Source organism: Nestor notabilis, unplaced genomic scaffold (genome assembly GCF_000696875.1).
Source record: "Nestor notabilis isolate BGI_N333 unplaced genomic scaffold, ASM69687v1 scaffold7455, whole genome shotgun sequence".
Classification (NCBI taxonomy): Eukaryota; Metazoa; Chordata; class Aves; order Psittaciformes; family Psittacidae; genus Nestor; species Nestor notabilis.
In genome coordinates this window covers 10,377-21,248 of record NW_009927898.1, presented here as the reverse complement: position 1 = coordinate 21,248, position 10,872 = coordinate 10,377, and the positions used below count along the sequence as shown (strand labels likewise).

At 43.3% G+C, this 10,872-nt stretch overlaps 1 protein-coding gene across 1 annotated transcript in view; it reads left to right on the top strand.

Annotated features, from left to right (window-relative positions):
* Positions 1-1,156: 1,156 nt before the first annotated feature.
* Positions 1,157-10,872, top strand: part of ACVR2B (activin A receptor, type IIB) — a gene marked incomplete at its 5' end in the record, with an annotated part of 20,016 nt that continues 10,300 nt past the window's right edge. Inside the window, 6 exons of the mRNA XM_010014273.1 lie at positions 1,157-1,425; positions 5,154-5,263; positions 6,644-6,795; positions 7,812-7,955; positions 9,055-9,198; positions 10,086-10,234. Of these exons, the coding sequence (XP_010012575.1) occupies positions 1,157-1,425; positions 5,154-5,263; positions 6,644-6,795; positions 7,812-7,955; positions 9,055-9,198; positions 10,086-10,234 (968 nt within the window). The remainder of the gene's footprint in view (positions 1,426-5,153; positions 5,264-6,643; positions 6,796-7,811; positions 7,956-9,054; positions 9,199-10,085; positions 10,235-10,872) is intronic.

Here is a 10,872-nt window from a genome sequence, read left to right as displayed (position 1 = left end):
GGAGCACAGCAGTTTCATTTCGCCATCCTGTGGGACCCTTTTGTGTTTTCTACCCGGTTGTCAACACATTTTATTGGGATACCTATGTTTTCCATGATTGCAGTCCATCACAATAATGGCCAGGACTGACCTTGTCTTAGGTTGGGTAATCCCAAAGAGAGATGGCTGCAGGGCATCTCAGGATTTATGATATCATGAGCTTCATGGTACCTTTTCTGTTTGTCTGCTTACATGTTGTGTGTTTGTTTCATTCTTCTTCTCATTTTAAACTAATCCTCAAAATGCCACAAAGCAGAATATTTCCAAATGAAGAGAGGCTTAGGACAAAGCAGGTCACCTGCATCTATCAGTGTTCCCATACTTGACTCCATTTTTAATGGATGTGTCTGTAATTGTGTTTCAGATCTGTGCCATGGTGGCTGTGAGGGAATTTTTCTCTTTGGGCAGTAGGAACTCCTTGGTCCTTTGGTACAAGGCTCTAAGGGAGTAAAGACTCACAGGCTGTGGAGGCTTCTTTGCTTGGGGTGGCTAGAGTTCTTTGGGGAACAGAGTTGCTTTTTGCTGAAGGTCGTGCTTGGGTGGAGAGGCAGCATGAGCTTGGTCAGCCACAGCTAAAACCATGGTATTTATCATATGGAGACTCATCCAGATAAGCCTGAACTGGGATCCAAGTAAGCAGTGGTCTGGCTCTCCTCTGCAGGATGAGTATTATCTATTGTCAGTTACATCCTGCCCATGTAAGAAACCATTTATTTTTGGATGATGTTTCCCAAAATAGGAGTGGAAAAGGAGGGGAACTCAACTGCGTGACATCCCAGCAAGCGCTAAGTAGCACCCTGGGAGGTTGTCTTTCCTAAACAGGGTTTCTGTGGATAGAAAATACAGAGTAGGGGTTGCCTTGTACATCCCACTGTTAGGGTTATGTGGCTGAAGCACTAACCAGAGGAGACCTTAGAGGGGGATGTTTCAGCTGGGCTCTTGACTCCACCGTGAGCTCTTCTAGTGAGCCTAGGCAAATCGAACCTCTCTGTTCCCCGCCTCACGCCAGCAAAGGACAATAACCCTCTACACCATGCTGAAGCTCACATCGATGAGCTGCTTAGCTCCCAGGGAGGCAAATGTGTGAGTCATCTAAAACATAGTGACGTGGATATAGGTCTCTTGGGATCTGTTTCTGATTTTGCTTGAACTTATTTGGGGTTTGAATTTTGCTTCAGGACCAGGCCATGGGGAGGCTGAGACAAGGGAGTGCATTTACTACAATGCCAACTGGGAGTTGGAGAAGACCAACCAGAGTGGTGTGGAGCGCTGCGAGGGGGAGAAGGACAAGCGGCTCCACTGCTATGCTTCTTGGAGAAACAACTCGGGCTCCATCGAGCTGGTGAAGAAAGGCTGCTGGTTAGATGACTTCAACTGTTATGACAGGTAATAGCCTAGCTGTGTTTTCTGCATACAGGTTTAATTGTTCCTTTAAGTGCAAAGGCTCATGATTTTTGTATTGGCGGAAAGAAAGCACGTCCAGGTCAGTTGGCCCTGTAATTACTTCTGTTGCTAACGTAGCTCTCTGAATTGTCACTTACCTGCCTTAACTTTCTAAATAGAAGCTACAAAAGGCAGTTTCATGTTTGTTTTTGTATTTGGTTGGGTTGGTTTTTTTTGTGGTGTGTGGGATGTTTTAGGGTTTTCTTTGTTTTTTCTTAGCAAAGCTTTGATAATTCTGGCATTTGTTGAAAAACCTGTCCTGTACCGTCAAATGAAGAGCAGTGCATTCTTCCAAGAACATTTGGCAATACAAAGGAAAACTTGGAATTATTTGGAGCTCTCTAGAAAAGCACAGGTATCTTGGGGTGGTTAGAGGTTGAGATATTCTGGCGTTTGTGATGTTGCAAGAAGTTTCACTGTTCTTCAGCTGAGTTAAGAGACTGGACAGGAGAAGGAGTGAGGTAGCGAAGTAATATGAGTGTTTGTGTCACTGCCTGTACGAAGCCAAAAAGAGCGAGGCTTTGTAGTATGAAGCCGAAAAGAGTGGGGCTTTGTAGTATGGAGCCTCCAGCCTCATTAAATAGTTAGGAAAATAAACTAGTGTTTTCTTATTTCCCTTGATGCAATGCTATAGAGGGAGAGAGAGTTATGGCTAAAGAAAACAGCCCTCTGAAGTTTCACAGTTCAAACGGACAGTGTTCAGTAGCTCTAGACTTGGTGTTTCTGTTAAAAAAACCCAATGACCAACCAACCCAAACACAACCCTTCCAATAAGGGTTAACAGAACATAAAATTCAAGGATTTCCCTTGATACAACACCAGTATCGACTGATCTCACCTTTGTGCGATTCCCAGCTGCACATCTTTGTAGCTTCGTATTCCAAAAATTTTAGGATATCATATCCTAAGCTGTGGAGCTTAATGTGGGACTAGATTTGTCCCATAGCTGGAGAGTTTTCTCCCTTTGGCACTGTACATTATCTCTGCTTTTGTGCCTGTTGTCTTAGCTTATCCCAACTGTGAGTCGTTCCTCATCTTCATTCTATTATTAGCACCAGGCTTACTTTCCCACCACACCTATTCCCTTGCCATTTGCATAGCCAAGATCTATATATAGTTAAATTTTTATTCTTTCCCAATAAATCAATCCTTCTTGGCCCATTAGTCATCTTAATGCCGATCCTTCTGAGAACAGAAGGTCACTCTAGTTTCCTACTTCCAAGCAGAAGTGTTTACTGTAAACAGATTTCTCTTTTCAGTGCTTGCTCTCATATACAGTGACACTTATATTGTCACTGAGTGTCTCTGTGCAGGGATGTAGTGGTTCTTAAACTTTGTCATGATGTGTTGCTCTGTTACAACAGTAAAAAGTTTCCGAGGCTCCTCACCAGCCTTTTTGCAGCCTTGGGGTTGAGCATCCATTATCCTGCAGCCTGATTCTTCAAAGCCACAGTTCCAGGGCAAAGCTAAAAGATCTTCTGAGAATTAACAAACAGTAGAAGTGTTGAAAGCACCATGTGAAATAAAGGTTAGCTTTAATTAAATAAAGGCTGTTTAAGTGCAGTATTTTTTTTTCCTTCCCTTGAGTGCCCTCAGCAGCCTTTCATGCAGGTAGTATTGCATCCCAAGACAGCAAAAAATGGCTAAAAAAGATGATATATTGATCAGCGGTGCTGTGTTCATGCCCTTTTTGTCTCTGTCTTCAGCACCTTTGGATGCTGAGCTCGGTGCTGCCTCAAGAGATGCACCTGTATCCATATGTGCAGAAGCATCCCCTGGATGCAGGGCATGGTCCTTATTCTGACAGGCTGCAGCTCCTCTTGGAGCACAAGCAGCATGTTCAGGTATCTGGAACTGCCTCTTTGTCGCCGGAAGGTGAAAAATTCAGGAGTGCAAGGGCTGGGATGTTGATGGTGATGGCTCCTTACTCTGTTCTTTATGTTAAGGAAAGAAGAACATGGCACATGTACATTTAAGGTTATAAGAAAAAGGTAGTGTTTAAAAATCAGCTTGTGTGTTGTTCATTTATTTACACAGTCCCACTAGAAAGGTCGTGTTCATGTTGCCTTGAAGAGCATATGAACCACTATGAAACCTGCCCTCGCTGCCATAGAAAAATGTGTCATTCTCTCCCACTGTCTCATTTGTAATATTTGCTAAGTATAACATGTCATATGTACCTGGATGCCTGCCCTGAGTGCACACCAACTCAAAGACAGGGATAATGAATTGCAGATGTGGAGCAGGCTGTTTTCACTCATTAGCTTGATTTCTTAACCAACAGATTTAGCAAAGGATGTGTTTTCTATTGAAGACTCTAATACTGATGCTGTTAAATCCAAACGGCTTGTTATCTGATTTCACAAAAAAGCATCTGGAAACATTGCTTAACTTGTTGAAACATCTTTGTTCGTTTGAATAAGTCAAATGGCTGCTTTTTTTTCCCTTTGAAGTTTTAAAAAAACAAAAGACTAAAAAACAAACCAAGTGCTTCACAGCTGAGATCTTGCAGGAGACATTTCAGCTATAGACACTTTTTTTTTTATTCCAAAAGGAATAAAGCATTGAAAACTACCCTGTGTTATGATTGAAGAGAGTCCTTTCCATTTGTCTTGTGTCAGTATGTCAGTGATACCACAGAAAGGGAGGCTTGGCATGGGTTCATAAATGAGTAATAATGTCAAACACATATGATTGTTTTGCTACTTCCTCCGAGTGGTTGAAGGAAGGAAGTTATGCATATAATTTAGCTTGGCTTCAGGAAATAGTTTGATACAGTTCTCTGCGGAGAGCAGCTCTGCAACTGTAATAACTAAAAGCAGAGGGTAATGTAGCAAAAGGTGGCAGGGAAGGGAAGCAGGCATTTAAGAAAGAGAAACGATTGCTAGATCACTGCTAAAGTCACTGCACATTTCTTGGCATTGATGTATGGGAGAGTGAGGATGTGTGGAAGTGGAGTTGGTCAGATTCATGGAAGTCCCCTAAAGCCTTGCACAGTGTGCAAGGAAACCTCAGTGCTGAGAAGGCTAACAGGCAAATACAAAAAATGAGAGCTGCAACCTGATTTTCTTAAAGGCTTTCGTGCAGAATAAGTTTTTTGAAGAAGATGGCACTTTAAAATAAACCTTAAAAAAAACCCAACAAAACCTGCAGCAGGACTGTTGCTACTGCTGTCTGATGCCCTTCTAATGTGTAGAGTCAGCGACGCTGAAGCCTGTGTGAGCGGTCTTAGCTCAGCTCTCGTCATATGTGCTTTATGGCACAATCTTTAATTGCATGATCAAATACGCCTCTGCCCTGACAGCATACATATGGGCTGCGAGAAGTACACTGTTCAGGGAATGAGGCATCTCTCCATCATTTTTCTGCTTCTCATTCAGTTAGCGGTGGTGGCTGTTATTTATTACTCACTATCTAATGCCTTCAGTACATATGGAAGCATTTGTTTCCTTTGTGGTCTTTTCAAGGGTCTTTGCTATCCACTGGGGTATTTGAGTGCCAGCTTGTTTTCTGTAAGTGGAGACTGCTGGTCTATGCAGCACAGCAGCAGGAGAAGGCACATGGAGAAGACAACTTGGGACAGGTCGGCTCCCAAAGACAAGAGGCAGGAGTTGGCTGATGTTGTTTTTCTCTCTTCCCTTCATTGACGTGTCTGTCCATCCCTGTTGCAGGCAGGAGTGTGTAGCCACAGAAGAAAACCCTCAAGTGTTTTTCTGCTGCTGCGAGGGCAACTATTGCAATGAGAAATTTACCCATTTGCCTGAAGTCACTGGCCCAGAAGGTGAGTGACCAGGTGGATGGGCAGTCGGGGTCTCTTCCTCTGGACCCAGTTTGTGATGGCTTTGTTGGTAGTTGGAGTGGAGTTGTTTGTTGAGGGAAAAAAAAAATACATCCATCAGGACACAAAGTACCATTTTGGTTACAAAGGCCAGAAATCCTTCTGCTATGGGTCTTTAAGAATAGTTTTTTAAGGCTATTTCACTTCATGGATAACATGTGTTGTAACAACACCTTGGATACCATCAGTAAAGATTGGGTTTTCTTTATGGTGGACATTCACAGTGGGGTATTACAAAACAAAATCACACACTAAGGGAAGAGGGTAGAGTGATTTATACAGCATGGATCAAGACTCAAACTCTTAACAAGGTATTTGACACCTTCGTCATTAATTTTCATAGGTCTTGGGTCTCCAGATACTTTGAGCATCTGAGATTTTTGCATTTGATTGCTATCTTGCTGGTCTGAGGATTGAAAGGGCATAGGTGTGCATGTCAGCTTTCAGAGTTTGTAGATATACTTCAAGGAAGAAAAGTAATAGCAGGTCCTTCTTCAAAGGCTAATAGAAGAAATGATTCTTCTAGCTGATGCTTGCTGAAGTATCATTCAATAAAATAATTAAAGCAGGTGGGTCTTTTCCTTAGAATGGTTTCTTTTGCTGTCAACTATCTACATTTACTGAGATGTTCCGATAGACCGTTATCAGATTTTTCCTGGGCTTTCCTGTTAGGTTTTAATTGTTTACATATGTTTTATTATCTCCTGTTATTAATGTACCCGTAGCAACCTAGTAGCAAATACTCTTTCTCTCACAGTTTTTTGTTTAATTTGGCAAGTCTTGCTATTTTTTCCTTCCCTGTCTCCAACATAGCAACATGGCTCCATTTAGTATTCCCATTGTTTGTGTCTCAACTGCACTGATGTAATTTGGAACAAGAACTACTGTGGGAATAGTGCATTTGATTGTGGCTGCGGCAGCATTTTACTAAAAACTGACATCTTGTCAATCACTGTAAGAGGCAAAGCAACGCTGCGAGGGATTTTGTGCTCACTTAATACATTCAGAAGGGTTAAGAAGAGGAAACGTTCTGCTTTTACATATCCCAGCAAGAAATACCCATCTTAAATAAAGGTCAGATGGAAGCTCAGCTTGCACAGTGTGGTTTGGACCATTGTAATTCCATTACTAAAAGCCATATGGAAAAGAGTAAACTACAAAGCCTTATGAATGCTGTTGGATGTGATGGGACATGCCACTAAGCATTGTCAACTTTGGAGCTAAAGGAAGGATGGGGTTTGGTTGCATCTGGACGTGTAGTTGACAGTGCTGTTGCATGCCTGAAGGGTCCTTTCCCACATTTACCCTGCTCTTTTCTCACAGTCATATACGAGCCGCCACCACCAACGCCCTCCCTGCTCAACATCCTGGTGTACTCACTGCTCCCCATTGCTGTCCTCTCCATGGCCATCCTCTTGGCCTTCTGGATGTATCGTCACCGCAAGCCTCCCTACGGGCACGTCGACATTAATGAGGTGAGGGAATCGTGTCCCTTTGCTTGGACCTTACAAACGGCATGGAGGCTGCTCACTGTATGTTCATGTCCACTTTTGCTTCACTTTCTCCACGTGGCCTAACTTTTCTTCTCTCTCTTCTTAAAGTTGTTGGTGCAGTTGGCCTCTGTGGCGGTGTTAGCGTTCTCTATTGGGGCTGATTGATTTAGATGAGGTTATCAACATGTCTAAGAATCCTAAGGGATGGAGTTACACAGCCCTGCTTGTTGGCTATCTTTCCCCTCCAAACTCTCAATCGCATTGCCTGATTTCAGCGAAGTTTGCAGAGAAAGACATAAGGGAGATGATAAAGTTCATACCAGCTTTATGGGGTGAGGGAAGATGCTTTCCCTGTTGAAGCCCCATTTTTATGAGCCATCAGTGAATGCATGTAGGGGATCATCTCATGGTGCAAAGCCATTGGGAACTAGTCCTTGCTGGCTCTGCTGTGCGTGGAGCCTTCTGGTTTCTTTTGAAGGGCCAAGCAGCTACCTTTACCTCCCTCCCTCCTCTGCCCATTGTAGCCCATACTGTGAACTTTTCTCATCTGAAAGCAGACAGGACAGAACTCCAACCTCACATGTCCTGTGGGGTTGCGTTGTTCTCCTGGACAAATGCAGTTTAAGCAGATAAAATATTTATGATGCTGACAGACCTGTTTACTGCTCATTGTTGGGGTTGTGTGATAAATGCCTAATGAAGTGCAAAACAGTGGGAGGTTTTAGGTGTAGTTGGCTGTTGGGTCACACAGATCAAAAAGTTCTTACTTTTGGCAGGAGGTAGCCTTGAGGTCATCAGTGTTTTACAGCCCAAAATAGCTTTTGCTTTGAAAGCATAGGAGAATTCAGGTTTTGCCAGAGGGTGGTAGCTGGTAGTTTGACACACAAAATGACACTTGGAGGTGATACATATTAAATAAAATGTCACTTCTGTATGCCTCTTTGCCCATCCACGATCTCCCCATTGCTCCTTTCCATTTGTGTTCTTCTTTCATGCAGGACCCTGGCCCTCCACCCCCTTCTCCCCTGGTTGGCCTAAAGCCTCTGCAGCTCTTGGAGATCAAGGCGAGGGGACGGTTTGGCTGCGTGTGGAAGGCTCAGCTGATGAATGACTATGTAGCAGTGAAAATCTTCCCTATTCAGGTAAGAAGGGCATCACATTAGGTTCTCACTTACCGGGCTTCCTCACTGGTGCTGAGATCCCCTAAGTGCCTTTGGAGGTTATGGTTTTTAAGACAATAACAAAGATGCATTTGGACTCTTCTTCTGGGGGAAAAAGTTCAAAGACCCTTCCTTCCTACACTTTTCTCTGTGTTATCTGATTACCAAAAGCTTCCTGTAGTAGTAGTTGTTGCAAGAAGGGCAAAAACAAACACATTTTGAAATCTACATGCTATTTTAACTTCACTGCAAATGTCGGTGTAGTTAAAGTCCAGCAAGGCAGTGTGCAGCTGTGGTGCCCAAAGTGCACACAAAAGCCCAAAGCCCCAGCTTTGTTTGTACTGCCTGGGTAGATTGTAAATCCAGACCCAAACCTAGCAAACAGTTTTGTGCTTACAAAGTCACAGCCCCTGTACTGTGAAAGCTAATTGCACTGCAGCATTTCTGTCAGCTCATGTCTTCCGCTCTAGGAAACCTTTGAACACTCCTGACTTGACTCTCTAGGAACTGCAGATGGAAAGAGTAAAGCAATCAAAAGTCAAATGAAGGAAGAATGACTGAAATATCTTTGTGCTCCTCTGCTGTCTCCTTCTTTGTTAATTTTTTGCCCCAAATTTCTTGTCATAGCATTGCTAAAGGAGATTTGCACATCTTCTGTCCAAGCCAGCTGTGACCTACTAGTAAATATTCAATAGAGCCTAGATTAGATTTTGCAATCGTAACAATCACAGCTACAATGCAGATCTGGGTGTTACATGCACAAGCTTTTTTCTTGCGAGCATCCTTAGGAAATCTTGACAAATCCTGTTTTTCAGTGAGGTTGTGTTTGGCTTCCTCCCCACACATGTGCTTTAGGGTATGAGCTGAGGATAATTTTGGAGAAGGGAGACTGAGAACAGCAATTTCCAGTCTTTCTCCAGCATCTACACTTCAGAAAACAGCCTCATTTTGAAAGGATACATCACATCCAAACATAGGAGGATGATATTAAGAGGACTGTGAGCAGCTCTGGCTGAGCTGAAGGAGCTGTTTGCTTTAAAGGGAAGCGTGATCTTTGATGGTGCATTTTTCCCTGCTTTAGGATAAGCAATCTTGGCAGAGTGAGAGGGAGATTTTCAATACTCCTGGCATGAAGCATGAAAACCTTTTGCAGTTCATTGCAGCAGAGAAAAGAGGGACAAACCTAGAGACAGAGCTCTGGCTGATCACAGCTTTCCATGATAAGGTAAGGTATCATTGCATGTATATTTTGGGAGGGAAGAGAGGTGGCTGGCAGTGAAACAACAGGATTTGGTGTCTAATACTCTCCCAGAAGCTCTACTGTAATCTGTTCAGTTTCTCCGTGGTGAGCCATGGCTCAGTGGTAGCAGAGAAGGGCTGCAGCTCCCCTCCTTCAAAGGCCCTTCCTTAAGCTTTCAAGGCTTCCCTACCCAAACATGGGATTAATAAAGGTGGGACTTGGGGCTAGAGGCAGGCACAGAAGGCCAAAGCTTAGGTATGTGGTGGTCACCATCTCTTAACATGGGAGTTGGGTGTCGCAGACCATTGCAGTCCCAACTGACCCCTTGCAGATGGGCTCTGTGTTTGCTTTTGAAGCTCGGGGCACATCTCCTATTTCATGGATTGCTTTAGCTATCAAACGTGACTAACACTTGAAATAAAACAAACATGCACAAATCCAGGGTTGAGCCAGCAGTGTTATCCCTCTGTTTAATCCAAGGTCTACTGAGTCAATCATTGCCACAACCAGCTGATATGATGCATAATCTTCTCACATGGAAGGCTCTCCCTTTTCTTATGTTAAATGAATTGCTGCGTTTTGAGATGATTTTGTTCCTTCCCTACCTCCCTCCCCTTCCCTGGCAGATTAGTAGACTCCTTTTTGACATCCAGATACTTTCTGTGCTGTCAAGGTCTGAGTACTGATAAATGCTTCTGGGTTTTATTTCTTCTTTTTTACTTTCACCAGTGATTTCCCCCGCCCTCCCCCCCGTTAAATCAAGGTACAAATTTCTCAAGCACTCATTAAAGTCATTTTCTAAACTGGTGAGTTGGCACATCTGTCATGTAGCAGGGTCTGCAATTAAGAACGTACGATGTCCTGTTTCACAGGGTTCTCTGACAGATTACCTGAAGGGCAATATTATCAGCTGGAATGAGCTCTGCCATGTTGCAGAAACAATGGCCCGTGGCTTGTCCTATCTTCATGAAGACGTCCCTTGGTGCAAAGGTGAAGGACACAAACCTGCTATAGCGCACAGGTATGGCCTCTTTCATTGACACCATTCAAGTGCTGTGTTCAGATGTTCGCAACCACTTTGAAGTGATGATGTTGAATGGAAGAGGAGGAGGTTGTGCTTTTAGGAAGTAAATGCCTTTTAACCTATCAAATTCTACACTAAGGCAAGAATTCTTTTTCAGCCACAAAAGAAATGGTGAAGAGCAAGTAAGTTTCTTGTCTGTGAAAAAATTTGTATGGTTGATAGTGGTTTATGGTGAACATATGAAGATTAGGTGCTGCCCTCTTCCATCAATTGTTTTCTTGACATGTAGTGGGAAGGGAGATCTAGTTGCTGCAGAACTGCTCTTTGAAAGGACTGTGCTTGACAAATTGCATTATAATCCATGTAAGTCTGTAGCTGTACAAGATATGGTCCCTATTTTGCCCTAAGTGTTTTAGACTGATAATTCCACTGTGTGTCTTCCCACAGAGCTTTTGATCATTACGTAAGAAATGGAGAAACTGTAGAAATGCAGAAAATGGCTGCTATTTATTTTTCACTGTATTTTATAGTGCCCAAATTGCACCAGGGGGCTTATGAGAAACATCAGAGCAGGCACCACTGCGCCTCTGAGACCTCTTGGTACGCACTTCAAACCACCTGGGTGGTAGGACCTT